Here is an 18610-nt window from a genome sequence, read left to right on the forward strand (position 1 = left end):
TTACAAAACTTAAAGAGATATGAGAAGTGGTTTTTGTTGACTACAGTTCTACAACTTAAAAACTTAATGCTGTATTTCTGTATTTTTATATCACAAATAAAATGTTGTGCCTTAGCATTAAGAGCACTTTGAACAAAAACTTTCTTCCTGCTATTTTGTAGAAAACTGACATTTTTGAGACAGTGGCTGTGTACAAATACAAGTTGATTTTTGCAAAGAAGAAAACAACAGCCAGCCACAGTTAATAATTTTACTTATCTACACAAATTGTGCTGTTACCATTTTTGAACTCCCAAGTTCATCTTCAGACAGCTCTTCAAAATTGATATTACATTGGTTGTTGTTTACATTAGTTCTTAAAAAAAAGGCCAACAATTGATGTAAACAATAACAAATGTAAGATAAATGTGAACAGTAGTCTGAAGAGGACTCTGTTAGTTCAAAACTTGTAACAACACTATTTGGGTACATAAACAGCATTATTAACAGTGGCTGGTTGCTGTTTTCTTCTTTGTAAGAACCACTTGTAAAAACTTTCTTATTAGCACCTAGAACCAGTCAGTTTCCTAGTATGGCACTTAGAACATTCTTTATAAAGTATTTCTTTTCTAATTTATCTCATTATTTTTCCAGTAATGCAGTGAGCAACACAATTCTACGGTATCAAAATACCCCTTCAATTTTTTGGATACAAATCAGTTATCAAATTCCTCCCTCAGAATCAATAGCCCATGACACCAAAACAAACTACAGCACACAAAACAGAAATGTATTCAGAATGGAGAAGAAATTAATAATGTCTTCAAGGACTTCTCTTGCCCAGTATCTGTTGTGTTTTCTCACACAGCATGACATATGAAAATGTGATCCATCACCTGAGATCAGAGTTAAGGTAAATGAACAAGTTTGCTGCAAATCTTCAGATGAACTTTGTTTAGTCCAGTTGTACTCAGTAAGTTCCTATAAGAATGGGACCTCATGTTTAAATTTAAAATCCTCCTCAATTGTGAATTAGAATTTTTAACAGCAACTTGCACTTATTTGAAACAGTGTATGTAACCATTAAACAAATGCCTGTCACACAATTTCAACATTTTGTGGCCTCTGCATCCTGAAGTGACTTCTAGACCATGTAGTTTTTGATGCAAAGTTTCTTCTTCTGCCAGCACAAACTTCTAAAACTGCCTTCCTTCCATGAATCTACACAAGTTGAGTAAGTGCTGGTTCAGAAATCTCTATGTTGCCATAACAAAATCTTCATTTCTTGAATATGCTGCTGCTGCAAACACAAAATTCTCATTGCTCCACAACTTTGAGACGATTGAAACTGTAAGGCACCTGCTAATCAATGCCATAGCTGCAGCTCACCTAAACCTACCAACATCGCAACAGCTTTCTTCATAGTCTCCAGTAACAATGAACAGTTCATTATTAAAATTCTGATATTTGAATCAGGGCTTTTATTGCATGGAAAAGCATTACAGCTTTAGTAGATGGCTTCAATATGTAATATGATTATTGGCTAGCTATTTTCTGAGAGCGCTATTGAGACGAAGCCAGCGATGTGTAACAGTAAGGTCTTTGAAAGTCAATGAAGGTCACAAAGGTAGCACGAATGTTCATTTACAGAAGGTGTTCGAAGTGATGACCATTGGTACCAATGCAGTGCTGCAACTTTCTTAGTAGGGACTGAGTGGTATTCCTTATCACTTCGGCACTTATTGAAGCACATGCTCTGACAATTCTCTCTCGTACATTGTGCAAATAGTAAATATTCACCGAATATGGCATATACATCTAACGTGCCATTGATATGTAAACACCATTCAATGGTTTCACAATATAACACTAATAGGAATGGTAAGATTAGTATCGTCGAATCAAGCAAATGTGAATGATGTATTCCTTCGAAGAACAAGTCAATGTGCTTCTCATTTACGGACAATGCCAACGAAATTCAGTGAGAGCTAGAGACTTATACACTGAAAGACATACTCAACGTACTCACTCTACATGTCATAAATTTAAATATGAGTATGATAAATTGAGAACAACTGGATCTTTAATGCATCGGAAACATATCTGGCAAAGGAAAGTTACGAACAAGGAAACAGAAATTGGTATTCTTGCCACTGTGATTCGAGATCCTTTTGTTAGTTTGCATCAAATCGCAAGGGAATCTGGCATGAGCCAGAGTAGTGTTGTTCATGTTCTGCATCACCATTAATATCATCTTTACCATATCACTCTTCACCAAGAATTAACTGGTACAGATTGTATGCATTGCATTGAATTCTGTCGATGGGCTCACTGACAAGGCTACATTCACAAACCACGGAAATGTTAATTTGCATAACATGAATTACTGGACAACTGAAAATCCATGTTGGCTGTGGCAAGTAGCCCACCAAAAACCATGGTCAATGAATGTATGGTAGGGATTCTGGAGGACAGAATTTCAGGCCCCTATTTCATCGAAGGAAATCTCACTGGTAGGAAGTACACCACCACATTCCTGCAAGAAACATTAGGTCTTTTATTGGAAGAAATACCTTTAGGAACAAGGAACTGAATGTGTTATCAACACGATGGATGTCCGGCACATTTTTTGCTTATGGCTAGAAATGAGTTGCAGAGACAATTACCAAATCGTTGGACTGGATGCAGAGGAGATGTGTAGTGGCTGACTTGTTAGCCAGACTTGATGTCCCTGAATTTTTTCTTGGGGGGATTCGTAAAAGACATTGTTTATAAAGACATTCCAACTACACCTGAAGATATGGGAAAGAGAATTGTCAGAGCATGTGCTTCAATATGTGCCAAAGTGATAAGGAATACCAATCAATCCATGATAAGAAGATTGCAGCACTGCTTTGATACCAATGGTCATCACTTCGAACACCTTCTGTAAACAGACGTTCACGCCACCTTTGTGACCTTCATTGACTTTCAAAGAAGTTACTGTTACACATCACTTGATCTGTCTCGATAGCTGCTATCAGAAAATAATACCAAACTATAGCATCCCATTTAAAAAAACAAAGTTGACCTTCATATCTCTGACGTGACCCCACCTAGCAACAAAAAACCAACGTCATACTATGTGACCCCTGTTGTCCCATGCAACTTTTGTCCCACGAGCTTTTCAGCACCTATCATACTTTCAGAGTTATTCTTGGTGGCAATAGTTAGTGACTCACCCTGTGTATCCAAATGTCTTTCTTTAAATAACGACTTAAATCTCATTTTTCATATATCTCACCACAGCATCTCCATACCTTATTTGCATCAGTTCTTTCTGTTTAGTACAATAACTGGCTACATTTAACCCTTCTCAAATAATATTTCTTTTTATCTCGGAACCATCATTAGAGAATGATTGCTCCAAAATTAAACTCTTACCACAGAAGTAATGAAATACCACAGAAGTAGTGAAATACCACAGAAGTAATGAAATACCACAAACCCCTCATCTCCCCACCCCCCAAACTGTGGACCCTGAAGATGAACACTAGTTTAAATGCCAACCTGCAATGCCTTGGTTTTGCACCAGCCACTGATAAACATTTCCTCTAAATGGTTAGAAGTGGACTGTATCTTTCCTCAATATTTGAAATTTTGGTTGGTTACATTGTCTTTTGAAACTTCTTCATTATGTAACTCATCTTGGCATTCTTTGTGTAATTTGCTCAAACAAAAGTTTTTGGTTCTCAAGACTTTAATCTTAATTATCTAAAACATGTCTTTGTTTCCCCTTTCTGTAAATAACTGTCCACATACATATCCCTATAGAATGAGTCTACTTCTTGTTGCAAATTTTAATTTTTCAGCATTAATGCCAAATGCTACTCCCACTCCCCACCCTCTCACCAACTGCACTGAACCAGGAAGTGAATAACTTTTAATTCAAATAAATTAAATAAGGATTTAGTCATATATTCATACATACCTGCACCATATCAAAGCGTATGGCACAAATCCTGCAATGTTCAGTGCATAATATAGGTAACGAGTTATTTCTGATATAGACCAAGCCAACATAGCAAGGGATACACCAATACTAAGTGGTGCTGTAGGAGTTGCAAGAAGAACACCACAAACTGCAAATACTCGTGAAAAGACTTGGAATGTTGTTACCACTACACTGGATGGTACAAGCTTCAAGGCTGCATGAAGTATCTGAAAAATGTATATTACATGTAATTCCAACCATGGCATCACAGTTTCATGGAATAGCAGAAACAAAACTAATAAAACATTCAAAGAAAGCATTGATATTATGAAAACAAAATAATGAAGTAACAGCTTATACCTCTGCCCTAGTGAACCTCTCTGGCAGTTTTACTCAACAACTTCTTGATTTCTTCTCAGAAATTCCTCACCTGGCTCCCATTTCAGTCACTTGTTGTTGTTGTTGCTGCTGCTGCTGCTGCTGCTGCTGTGGTCTTCAGTCCAAAGACTAGTTTGGTGTCACTCACCACAATACTTTATCCTGTGCAAACCTCTTCAACTCTGAATAACTGCTGCAATCTACATCCATTTGTGCCTGCTTACTGTATTCATCTATTGGTCTCCCTCTACAATTTGTATCCCCCACATTTCTCTCCACTACTAAACTGGCAAATCCTTGATGCCTCAGAATGTGTCCTAACAACTCATCCCTTCTTTTAGTCAAGTAACGCCACAAATTTCTTTTCTCCCCAGTTCTATTCAGTGGCCCCTTATTAGTTACATGATATACACATTCAGCATTCTTCTGTAGTACCACATTTCAACAGCTTCTATTTTCATCTTGTCTGAACTGCTTATCATCCATGTTTCACTTCCATACAAGGCTACACTGTACATGTGTATCTTCAGAAAGATCTCCTAACAGTTAAATTTATATTCAGTGTTAAGAAATTTCTCTTCCTCAGTAGTAATTTTCTAGCTACAGCCAGTCTAGATTTAATATCCTCTCTACTTTGGTCATCATCAGTTATCTTACTGTCCAAATAGCAAAACTCATCTACTAGTTCAATGTCTCATTTTCTAATCCAATATCCTCAGCTCTGCCTGATTTAATCTGATTACATTTCATTAACTTTGTTTTGCTTTTGTTAATCTTCATCTAATATCCTCCTTCCAAGACACTCTCCATTCCCTTCAAGTGCTCTCCCAAGTTCTTTGCTGTCTCTGACAAAATTATAAAAGTCATTGGCAAACCTCAAAGTTTTGATTTCTTTTCTCTGAACTATAACTCTTTCTCCAAATTTTCTTCAATTTCCTTTACTGCTTGCTCAATGTACAGACTGAATAACATCAAGGATGGGCTACAATCTTGTCTCTCTGACTTCTCAACCACAGCTTCCCTTTCAATGCCCCTTGGCACATAATTGCTATCTAGTTTCTGTACAAGTTGTAAATAACATTTTACTTCCTGCATTTTACCCCTGCTACCTCCAGAGGAGGACGTCGTTATCAGGAGAAAGAAAACTGGCGTTCTACGGATCGGAGCGTGGAATGTCAGATCCCTTAATCGGGCAGGTAGGTTAGAAAATTTAAAAAGGGAAATGGATAGGTTAAAGTTAGATATAGTGGGAATTAGTGAAGTTTGGTGGCAGGAGGAACAAGACTTTTGGTCAGGTGATTACAGGGTTATAAATACAAAATCAAATAGGGGTAATGCAGGAGTAGGTTTAATAATGAATAAAAAAATAGGAGTGCGGGTTAGCTACTACAAACAGCATAGTGAACGCATTATTGTGGCCAAGATAGACACAAAGCCCATGCCTACTACAGTAGTACAAGTTTATATGCCAACTACCTCTGCAGATGATGAAGAAATAGATGAAATGTATGACGAGATAAAAGAAATTATTCAGGTAGTGAAGGGAGACGAAAATTTAATAGTCATGGGTGACTGGAATTCTTCAGTAGGAAAAGGGAGAGAAGGAAACATAGTAGGTGAATATGGATTGGGGGGAAGGAATGAAAGAGGAAGCCGCCTTGTAGAATTTTGCACAGAGCATAACTTAGTCATAGCAAACACTTGGTTCAAGAATCATAAAAGAAGGTTGTATACCTGGAAGAATCCTGGAGATACTAAAAGGTATCAGATAGATTATATAATGGTAAGACAGAGATTTAGGAACCAGGTTTTAAATTGTAAGACATTTCCTGGGGCAGATGTGGATTCTGACCACAATCTATTGGTTATGAAATGCAGATTGAAACTGAAGAAACTGCAAAAAGGTGGGAATTTAAGGAGATGGGACCTGGATAAACTGAAAGAACCAGAGGTTGTAGAGAGTTTCAGGGAGAGCATAAGGGAACAATTGACAGGAATGGGGGAAAGAAATACAGTAGAAGAAGAATGGGTAGCTCTGAGGGATGAAGTAGTGAAGGCAGCAGAGGATCAAGTAGGTAAAAAGACGAGGGCTAATAGAAATCCTTGGGTAACAGAAGAAATATTGAATTTAATTGATGAAAGGAGAAAATATAAAAATGCAGTAAATGAAGCAGGCAAAAAAGAATACAAACGTCTCAAAAATGATATCGACAGGAAGTGCAAAATGGCTAAGCAGGGATGGCTAGAGGACAAATGTAAGGATGTAGAGGCTTGTCTCACTAGGGGTAAGATAGATACTGCCTACAGGAAAATTAAAGAGACGTTTGGAGAGAAGAGAACCACTTGTATGAATATCAAGAGCTCAGATGGCAACCCAGTTCTAAGCAAAGAAGGGAAGGCAGAAAGGTGGAAGGAGTATATAGAGGGTTTATACAAGGGCGATGTACTTGAGGACAATATTATGGAAATGGCAGAGGATGTAGATGAAGACGAAATGGGAGATAAGATACTGCGTGAAGAGTTTGACAGAGCACTGAAAGACCTGAGTCGAAACAAGGCCCCGGGAGTAGACAACATTCCATTTGAACTACTGATGGCCTCGGGAGAGCCAGTCATGAAAAAACTCTACCATCTGGTGAGCACGATGTATGAGACAGGCGAAATACCCTCAGACTTCAAGAAGAATATAATAATTCCAATCCCAAAGAAAGCAGGTGTTGACAGATGTGAAAATTACCGAACAATCAGTTTAATAAGCCACAGCTGCAAAATACTAACGCGAATTCTTTACAGACGAATGGAAAAACTGGTAGAAGCCAACATCGGGGAAGATCAGTTTGGATTCCGTAGAAATGTTGGAACACGTGAGGCAATACTGACCTTACGACTTATCTTAGAAGAAAGATTAAGAAAAGGCAAACCTACATTTCTAGCATTTGTAGACTTAGAGAAAGCTTTTGACAATGTTAACTGGAATACTCTCTTTCAAATTCTGAAGGTGGCAGGGGTAAAATACAGGGAGCGAAAGGCTATTTACAGTTTGTACAGAAACCAGATGGCAGTTATAAGAGTCGAGGGGCATGAAAGGGAAGCAGTGGTTGGGAAAGGAGTAAGACAGGGTTGTAGCCTCTCCCCGATGTTATTCAATCTGTATATTGAACAAGCAGTAAAGGAAACAAAAGAAAAATTCGGAGTAGGTATTAAAATCCATGGAGAAGAAATAAAAACTTTGAGGTTCGCCGATGACATTGTAATTCTGTCAGAGACAGCAAAGGACTTGGAAGAGCAGTTGAACGGAATGGACAGTGTCTTGAAAGAAGGATATAAGATGAACATCAACAAAAGCAAAACGAGGATAATGGAATGTAGTCAAATTAAGTCGGGTGATGCTGAGGGAATTAGATTAGGAAATGAGACACTTAAAGTAGTAAAGGAGTTTTGCTATTTAGGGAGTAAAATAACCGATGATGGTCGAAGTAGAGAGGATATAAAATGTAGACTGGCAATGGCAAGGAAAGCGTTTCTCAAGAAGAGGAATTTGTTAACATCGAGTATAGATTTAAGTGTCAGGAAGTCGTTTCTGAAAGTATTTGTATGGAGTGTAGCCATGTATGGAAGTGAAACATGGACGATAACTAGTTTGGACAAGAAGAGAATAGAAGCTTTCGAAATGTGGTGCTACAGAAGAATGCTGAAGATAAGGTGGGTAAATCACGTAACTAATGAGGAGGTATTGAATAGGATTGGGGAGAAGAGAAATTTGTGGCACAGCTTGACTAGAAGAAGGGATCGGTTGGTAGGACATGTTTTGAGGCATCAAGGGATCACAAATTTAGCATTGGAGGGCAGTGTGGGGGGTAAAAATCGTAGAGGGAAACCAAGAGATTAATACACTAAGCAGATTCAGAAGGATGTAGGTTGCAGTAGATACTGGGAGATGAAGAAGCTTGCACAGGATAGAGTAGCATGGAGAGCTGCATCAAACCAGTCTCAGGGCTGAAGACCACAACAACAACAAACCTCCAGAATTTCAAATAGTATATTCCACTCAAAATCGTCAAAACCTTTCTCTAAGTCTGCAACACTATTAACACAGGTTTGCCTTTCCTTAACCTATTTACCAAGACAAGTTGTGGGGTCAATATTGCCTTGCATGATCCTATACTTCTCCAGAACCCAAACTGACCCTCCCTGACGTAGGCTTCTATCACTTTTTCCATTCTTCTGTAAATAATTTGTGTTGTATTTTGCAACCATGACTTAAACAGATAGTTCAGTAATATCACAACTGTCAGCACCTGCTTTCTTTGGAATTGAAATTATTACATTCTTCTTGAAGTCAGGTAATTTCACCTGTCTCATACATCTTGCACATCAAATGGAATAGTTTTGTCATGGCTGGCTCTCCCGCAGATATCAGTAGTTCTGACAGAATGTCTACTCCAGCGGCCTTGTTTCGACTTAGATATTTCAATTCTCTGTCAAATTCTTCTCAGAGTATCATATCTCCTATATCATCTTCATCTACATCCCTTCACTTTCTATAATATTGCCTTCAAGTTCATTTCCCTTGTACAATCCATTTTCATACTCCTTCCAACTTTCAGCTTTCCCTTCTTTGCCTAGTACTGGTTTTCCATCTGAGCTCTTGATATTCATACAGCTGCTTCTCTATTTTCCAAATGCCTCTTTAATTTTCCTGTATGCAGTATCTATCTTTTCCATAGTTAGACGTGCTTCTATAGCCTTGCATTTGTACTTCTTGTATTTCCTGATTAGCAATTTTTTAGATGTCTGTATTCCCTTTTGCGTGCTTCTTTTTTCTATTTTCTCCTTTCATCAATTAAGTTCAGTATCACCAGTAACATCCACGGGTTTCTGCCTTCATTATTTTATTTCTCGAAGATGCCAATTCATCTTCTACTGTATTTCTCTCCCATTTTAGACAATCATTGCCTAATGCTCTATCCAAAGCTCTCAACAACCTCCAGACTTTCAACTTATCAAGATTTCATCTTCCTAATTTCCTACCTTTTTTTTTTCAATCTGTTTAGTTTTAATAAAAACTTCATAACCAACATCTGCCCCTGGATATGACTTACAGTTTAAAATTTTGATCCAAAATCTCTACCTTACCATTATATAATCTACCTGAAAATCTTCCAGTGTCTCCAGGTCTCTTCCAGATACATAACCTTCTTTCACAAATCTTAAACAAAGTGTTAGCGATGATTAAATTATGCTCTGTGCAAAACTTTACCAGGTGGCTCCTTCTTCCATTCCTTTCCCTTCATTCATATTCACTTATAGTTCTTCTTCTCTTCCTTTTACTACTACTGAATCTCAGCTCCACATCACAGTTGAATTTTTCTCCCCATTAACTAGCTCAATAATTTATTTTATCTCAGCACACATTCTTTCAATCTCTTCATCATCAGTCGTGTTAGCTGGCATATGAACTTGTAAAACTGTGGTGGGTGCTGGCTTCGTCTATATCTTGGCTATGATGACACATTCAATATGTTGTTAATAGGAGCTTATTCACATTCCTATTTTCTTCTTCATTATTAGATATACTCCTGCATTATCCATATTATGTTTTGTATTTGTAACCCCATATTCATCTGACCAGAAGTTCTGTTTCTCCAGTTAGTGAATGTCACCAATTCCCCACTATAACAAAGTTCTCTTTTCAAATTTTCTAAGCTACCTGCCCAATTCAGGGTCCTAAGATTCCAAGATGTAGCCCATAGAATGTCAGCTTTGATTTTCCTGATGACAAAATCTTCCTGAGTAGTCCCCACCAGGAGATCCAAATGGAAGACCATTTTACCTCTGTAATATTCTACCCAAGAGGATGCCAACATTATTTAACCATACAATGGAGCTGCATGCCCTTCGGAATAATAATGGACATAGTTTCCCCTTGCTTCAGCCATTTGCAGTACCATCACAGCAAGGCCATAATGGCTGATGTTACAATATCAGATCAGTCAACCACCCAGACCGTTGCCCCTGCAACTACTAAAAAGGCCCTCTTTACGAACCACAAGTACCCCTCTGTGGTAGTTGCAAGGCTAAGTTGCAAGGCTAAGACTGAAAGGCGGAGGGAATATACAGAAGTGCTACACAAGAGAAATGAATTACATGACAATATTATTGAAAAAAGAGGATACGGATGAAGATGAGAGGGGCTGTCCGAATTGGTGAGGCAAGAAAGCCACACCACCAAGGCAAGGTCCAAGGTTCATGGCAGGATTCAGTCACATACTCTCACAGAAAGTGGGAATAGTGGAAGGAAAGTAGTACAAATTAACAAGGAACTCACCATGATTCATGGAGTAATCATACACACTTGGCTTGTCCTACCATTATACACTCCTGGAAATTGAAATAAGAACACCGTGAATTCATTGTCCCAGGAAGGGGAAACTTTATTGACACATTCCTGGGGTCAGATACATCACATGATCACACTGACAGAACCACAGGCACATAGACACAGGCAACACAGCATGCACAATGTCGGCACTAGTACAGTGTATATCCACCTTTCGCAGCAATGCAGGCTGCTATTCTCCCATGGAGACGATCGTAGAGATGCTGGATGTAGTCCTGTGGAACGGCTTGCCATGCCATTTCCACCTGGCGCCTCAGTTGGACCAGCGTTCGTGCTGGACGTGCAGACCGCGTGAGACGACGCTTCATCCAGTCCCAAACATGCTCAATGGGGGACAGATCCGGAGATCTTGCTGGCCAGGGTAGTTGACTTACACCTTCTAGAGCACGTTGGGTGGCACGGGATACATGCGGACGTGCATTGTCCTGTTGGAACAGCAAGTTCCCTTGCCGGTCTAGGAATGGTAGAACGATGGGTTCGATGACGGTTTGGATGTACCGTGCACTATTCAGTGTCCCCTCGACGATCACCAGTGGTGTACGGCCAGTGTAGGAGATCGCTCCCCACACCATGATGCCGGGTGTTGGCCCTGTGTGCCTCGGTCGTATGCAGTCCTGATTGTGGTGCTCACCTGCACGGCGCCAAACACGCATACGACCATCATTGGCACCAAGGCAGAAGTGACTCTCATCGCTGAAGACGACACATCTCCATTCGTCCCTCCATTCACGCCTGTCGCGACACCACTGGAGGCGGGCTGCACGATGTTGGGGCGTGAGCGGAAGACGGCCTAACGGTGTGCGGGACCGTAGCCCAGCTTCATGGAGACGGTTGCGAATGGTCCTCGCCGATACCCCAGGAGCAACAGTGTCCTTAATTTGCTGGGAAGTGGCGGTGCGGTCCCCTACGGCACTGCGTAGGGTCCTACGGTCTTGGCATGCATCCGTGCATCGCTGCGGTCTGGTCCCAAGTCGACGGGCACGTGCACCTTCCGCCGACCACTGGCGACAACATCGATGTACTGTGGAGACCTCACGCCCCACGTGTTGAGCAATTCGGCGGTACGTCCACCCGGCCTCCCGCATGCCCACTATACGCCCTCGCTCAAAGTCTGTCAACTGCAAATACGGTTCACGTCCACGCTGTCGCGGCACGCTACCAGTGTTAAAGACTGCGATGGAGCTCCGTATGCCACGGCAAACTGGCTGACACTGACGGCGGCGGTGCACAAATGCTGCGCAGCTAGCGCCATTCGACGGCCAACACTGCGGTTCCTGGTGTGTCCGCTGTGCCGTGCGTGTGATCATTGCTTGTACAGCCCTCTCGCAGTGTCCGGAGCAAGTATGGTGGGTCTGACACACCGGTGTCAATGTGTTCTTTTTTCCATTTCCAGGAGTGTATTATGTGGACAGAGTGCTTTACTGTCAAGTCTTTCTGACTCAGTTCAAAATGACTGAATGGCTTATAACCATTAGCAGTAGACAAAGTTTGATTACTGTACATCCATCTGATGGATAGTGGGACAGTGGCTGTTTTATTTCTGTGTAGCAAGAATAACACCTTCAGCTAATACTGTTGCTACACATAAGTTATATTATGGCTGAATTCCTACAAATTTATGAATTATTGCTTAAAGTTGATTTAAAGAACATGAAAGAAGGTCGTACATGTGTAATATTCCATATATTTAATTGATAACAGAAGAAAATATAAAGTGTAATAAATGAAGCAGGCAAAAGAGAATAACAGAAACATCTAAAAATGAGATTAACAGAAAGTGCACATTCACTAAGCAAGAATGACTAGACAACAAATGAAAGACTGCAGAAGCATGTCTGACTAGTGAAACATACTTTAAATGATGATATTTTCTTCATTTGACTGTAAGTGTATTATTGTGCACAATGAAACTGTTACACACAAAAGTGGAAAGAGACTCATTTGAAGAATTTATAGGGGCTGTGGACTCTTTTTATAAGAAGCTAGTGGACAGACAGATGCTGCCTATAAGAAAATTATAGAAACCTTAGGAGAAAAGAGAAGCAGCTGTTTGAATATTGGCTGCTCAGAGGGCAAGCTAATAATAAGCAGAGAAGGGAAGGCTAAGACTGAAAGGCGGAGGGAATATACAGAAGTGCTATACAAGAGAAATGAATTACATGACAATATTATTGAAAAAAGAGGATACGGATGAAGATGAGAGGGGATATGGCACTGCAAAATTAATTTGTCAGAGTGCTGAAAGACCTAAGTCAGAACAAGGCACCTGAAATAGACAACATTACCTCAGAACTTAAGAAAATGCAAAGTAATGCTGACCCAATGACTTATCTTAGAAGATAAGTTGACGAAAGGTATACTTATATTTACAGCATTTGTAGACTCAGAGGAAGTTTTTGACAATGAGACTGGAATACACTCTTTGAAATTCTAAAGTTTGTGTTGTTGTGGTCTTCAGTCCTGAGACTGGTTTGATGCAGCTCTTCTAAAGGTAGCAGGGATAAAATACAGGATGATAAAGGTTATCGACAACTTGTACAAAAATCAGATTGCAGTTATAAGAGTAAAAGAACATGAATAGGAAGCAGTAGTTGAGAAGAGAGTGAGAAATGGTTGTAGTCTGTCACAGATGTTATTCAAGCTGCACATTTAGAAGACAGTAGAGAATATTAAAGACAACTTTGGAACAGCAGTTAAAGTTCTGGAAGAAGACATAAAAACTCTGTGGCCGACTGATGACATTTTAATTCTGTCAGAGACTATGGAGAGCAGATGAATGCAATGGATAGTATCTTGAAAGGAGGCTACAAGATGGCTATCAACATTAAGTCAAACAATGGTGATGGACTGTAGTCAAATTATATCAAATAATGGCAAGAGAACTGGATTAGGAAATGAGACACTAAAAGCAGTACACGAGTTTTCTATTTGGCAGCAAAAACTGATGATTGCCAAAGTAGAGAGGATATAATATGCTGATTGCCAACAACAAGCAATGTATTCCTGAAAAAGAGAAATTTATCAACATCAAATATAAAAATACAAGGAAGAAATTATTTTCTGAAGGTATTTATCTTGAGTGTAGTCTTGTATGGAAGTGAAATATTTCATTTGATAGGAAAATAGTAGCTTTTGAAATATGGTACTATAGAAAACTGCTGTACATTAGATGGATAGACTGAATAACTAATGAGGAAGTGCTGAATCAAACTAGGTGACAATAAATTTATGACTTGAATAGGAGAAGAGATCAGTAGACAGGACACATCCAGAGGCAACAAGGAATTGTCAATTTGGTACCAGAGGATAGTGTTTATTATTATGCATTCTACTCAAAGGCAAGTCTTCAAACAAATGCTCTTCTCATCCTTCTGTTTTCTGCTGCTCTCTACATTTCCTTGTAGCTCCACTTCCTTAAATGCTATCCACCATCTTGTATCTTCTCCTACCTTTCATTCTTCTCTCACACACTATCATCCAATGCATCCACCATCACACAGTCTTGCTGCAGCATGTGACCAAGCCAATTCTTCTTTCTTTTTCTTGTAACTTCCAACAGTCTTCCTGTCTATTCTTTCCAGCAAGTTTCCATTAGTCACTCTCTGTACCCAACTATTCCTTTCCATCCTCCACACCCACATCTCAAATGCTTCCAACCACCTTTCATCTTCTCCTTGTCCATGTTTCAGCTGTATAGAGTGCCACACTCCAGACAAAACACTTAGCAACTCCATTCCTGGGCTCTTTATCTAGTTTTTCATGAAAGAAGTTTTTCTTTCTACTGAAAGCTGCCTTAGCTACTGCAATCCAAGCTTTGACCTCTGGTGGCACCTCAGATCTCCCATTATTATGCTTCCTAGGTACTTGAAAGCAATCACTTGGCTAATTTTAATTTGTCTTGTCTTAACATTAGCCATTTTACCTTCTCTGTCAGTTATTATAAAATCTGTTTTTCTCTCACTGATTTGCATATTATATTCTTCACAGGACCCATTTAGATCTTTTAACACAATGTTTGCACCTCTTTCATTTCTTGCTAGTACCACGACATCATCCACAAATCATATATGTGCTCTTTCCCCAACACAAACTCCTTTTTTCAGCTGAGCATTTCTCAATAATTTCCTCTGTATGTATGTTAAAGGGCAATAGTGAAAGACAGCAGCCTCGACTCATTCCCCTTCTGATCAAACTTTCCTTAGACATTTCACTTCCAATCTTTATTCACATCTTCTGTTCTCAAATTAATATTTGTACCAATTTCCTCTCCTTCCAATCAACTCCTTTATTCCTCAAAATACTTGTCAACTGGCTTTATTGTATTCTGTTGAAAGCCTTTTCTAAGTCAACAAATACAATAAAAATTTTTGCTACCCCTCTAAAGATATCTGTGTCCTACACTTCTTAGTAGTCTGATTACATCTTTGTTTATGTATACTTTCTACATCCAAACTGTGGCTTTGCAATGTGGCAGTAGGTTTTTCATAGAACCCTCTGATCACCCTCCTCAATAATATTTTGGCTGCATGTGAAATTGAACTGATAGGCCTATGTTTTTCACACTTTTTAGTACTATTCTTTTTATCAGTTGGTATCATTACTATTATGATAAAGTCCTTCCACCATTCTCCTTTTTCATATATTTCATTACAAAGGTGGGTTATCTCTCTCCTCCCTCTCTCCCTCAAGCTCTTCTTCATGTCCACTGGCAAATCGTCACTTCCACATGACTTGTTATTTTTGCACTTCTCTGTCCAAAATACTGTGATCATAATCTGGCACATTTGCCTTTGACACTCTTTACATTGCATGATATTTGATTCATCTTATATAGACACTGTATATACACTCACCATCCGTTCTCGTGTATCTTTGGTCATCGTTCCATCCTTTCAATTTCCATATTATTCTTCCTTTTCCTAATTTCAAAAACCATCTCACTAGTTAATCTGTACGTCATTTTGTACTTTCCCTATTTCTCTACTTCCTTGGATTTCCCTTTTATTCATTTTTCTCTGGCATGTACTGTTTCTCTTCTTAATTCATTATACAGTTTCCATATGTCCTTTTTCCTTCTCTATTCTCCATATTCTTCCATTTTCTCCACTTTTCCATCTTTTCAGCATGTCTTCCATTGCCCTTTCCTTCCTGATGTTTTTAGACTTTCTATTTCGTACAATTTGTTTTGCAACTATTATGAGACTGACCCTCTTTTTTATCCCTTTCTCATTTATGCTCTCTCCCTCATTATCTCTTCCTAGTTTTTCTATAAATCTTTTTTCCAATTCCTTACCTGCCTTCCTTAGAGAATCTATATTTAATTTTTATTTAGCTTTTTATTTTCACACTTTCTTCAACTTTGCTTGTATTTCCCCAGCCAATAGGCTCCCAGCCAATGTCAGCTCCTTGTTATGCTTCAGCATTCTTATGGCAGTTCCTATATATTTTCTGTATAAATGTGTAGCCCAGTTTCTACCTCTCTTCCATAAGACTAGAAACTCATGTATATCACCTCCTCTTGTGGTTCTGAAATGGCATTGCCAGTAACTAACAAGTTTTCTTTACAGAACTTAATTACCCTTTCACCTCTACCATTCTCTGTGCTTAGTCCACACTTTCCTACTACATATGCATGTTTCCTTCACCCACCACAGCATGACAAACTTCCACAACAATAATACATGCATCCACCTTCTCTCATTCCATAGATTTTCCATCTTTTCATAGTATCAAGAGCATGTGAGAGTTATGCTTGTGTGAATATGTACGTGAGGTCTACATTAGAAGAAGGCCTTTTGGCCAAAAGCTCACATGTATAGCAGTCTTTTTGTTGTGCCTGTTTGCAACTTAACATCTCCTCCTATGGTGAGTAGCAATCTATCCTTTTCATAATATTACATTAATAATTTTTTTTAATTCTCCCAGTAGTGGCATCATCATCATCATCATCATCATCATCATCATCATCATCATCATCATCATGTCTTCTTTCTATATATTCTATCCGTTTCATCCATTTTTTAAAACATTTATGTCCTAATAACACTCCCACTCCATGTGCTCCACCTTTTGTTACAGCCTACATTCACCACCTCTATTTTACCATTTCCTCTCCACCTCACCTCGCAGATGCCAAGTACATCCAAGTTGACACTTTCTGGCAGATTAAAATAGCATGACGGGCCAGGACTCTAACCTGGGTCCTTCGCCTTTCACAAGCATGTGCGTAACCAACTGAGCTACCTGAGAGCAAGTCATGACCCACCCTCACAGTTTTACATCTGCCAATACCTCATGTCAGATTAAGTCCCAGTGAGATACACAGTTTTAATCTCCCAGGAAGTTTCTTATCAGCATACGCTCCACTGCAGAGTGAAAATTCATTCTGGAAACAATTCCCCAGGCTGTGGCTAAGCCATGTCTATGCAATTCCTTTTTTCCAGGAGTGCTAATCCCACATGCTACACAGGGAAACATCCTGTGAAGTGTGGAAGGTAGAGATGAAGTAGTGGCAGACTTAAAGCTCTGAGGAAGGATCGTGGGTCATGCTTAGATAGCTCAGTTGGTAGAAAATTTGCCTGTGAAAGGCAAAGGTCCTGGGTTCAAGTCCTGCTCTGGCACAAAGTTTTAATCTGCCATGAAGTTTCATATCAATGCACACTGAACAGGGAGAGTTCATTCTGGGTTCATCCAGGTCATTCTTTATTGTATCCCATATGGAATTCTGTAATTTCATTCTCTGCAGCAAATTTAGTACATCCCATGTTCCAATTCTGATCATTTCTTAGTTTTTCTTCTCTCTTTTGTGGGTATTCTCTACAAGAAATCCGAGTGAGGGGAAGTTTTATAGATGGAATCTCTTAGATGTATAGGATAGTGTGGGAGATGCAAAAAACCACACAGAGACTGCGTTAAACAGATTTAAATGGCTGTAGGTTGCTGTAGCTGTGTAGAGATGAAGAGGCTCGAATGGGATGCATTAAACAACTCTTTGGAAAGAGGAATACAAGAACTAGAACAATAACAGCAGCAACAACAACAACTATAAGCAATCGTGGAGGTGAAATTTTGCACCACTTGTGATGTGGACTTCAACACAGCAGGCATTCACTTTATTGCATGCTTATGACCAACAATGATGCATATGTTACTTGTTATCAGCTATGGGTAAAGCAAATGGATGTGTTCAGCTTTTAACAATAAATGTGCTTGCTGTGGATGACATCTGCTACAGTAAGGTGCCACCAACTTGGTGACAAAAAACAATCAAAATTATTGCAAATTTCAGATTAAAGAAGTCCAAATTAATGAGGGTATATCTTCTCACAACCACCACTTATAAACTATAATCATTCCCATCAACTGTTGGATGATTAAAGTCCCCTCCACTGAAGACAGTACAATTAGAGAACATGTGTATTAGAGAGCTGAGGTTTAAAGTATTTGGTTACATCTGTCAGTGTGCCTGGTAGTCGAGAGACAGACCCAATTATAAGGTTCTGTCCACCACTAATACCGAGTCTTGTCCAAACAAACTCACTTGCAAATTTAATTTCTATCTTGATGTAGTTGTGTTTCTTTCCTACTGCGACAAATATACGATCACCATTTCCCATTAGTATATTCTTTCAATACGCACTTACCCTAAAAAATCTCACTACTGTCAATTTCAGGTTTTAAACAGCTTTCTGTACCTACTATTATGCAAGATACAATGCTTTTTACAGGTGCTTCAAACCCTGGAAATTTGTTGTGACTGCTTCTACAGTTGATTTCTAATTTTTTAACTGTCCTGTTTGTAGGGGCATGTATTTATGTCTTACACTAGTGCTCTGGGATCTCCTACAGATGTCATGATCTAGAATGGATGGAGAGTACCC

The 18610-nt window shown here is 39.2% G+C and overlaps 1 protein-coding gene across 1 annotated transcript in view; it reads right to left on the reverse strand.

Moving 5' to 3' along the window:
* The window catches only part of LOC126163016 (very-long-chain (3R)-3-hydroxyacyl-CoA dehydratase 2), a 77003-nt gene that overhangs the window by 29397 nt on the left and 28996 nt on the right, over positions 1-18610 (reverse strand). The window contains exon 4 of the mRNA XM_049919883.1: positions 3950-4179. Coding sequence (XP_049775840.1) covers positions 3950-4179 — 230 coding nt within the window. The remainder of the gene's footprint in view (positions 1-3949; positions 4180-18610) is intronic.

The sequence above is a fragment of the Schistocerca cancellata genome, chromosome 2 (genome assembly GCF_023864275.1).
Source record: "Schistocerca cancellata isolate TAMUIC-IGC-003103 chromosome 2, iqSchCanc2.1, whole genome shotgun sequence".
In the NCBI taxonomy this organism is placed as follows: Eukaryota; Metazoa; Arthropoda; class Insecta; order Orthoptera; family Acrididae; genus Schistocerca; species Schistocerca cancellata.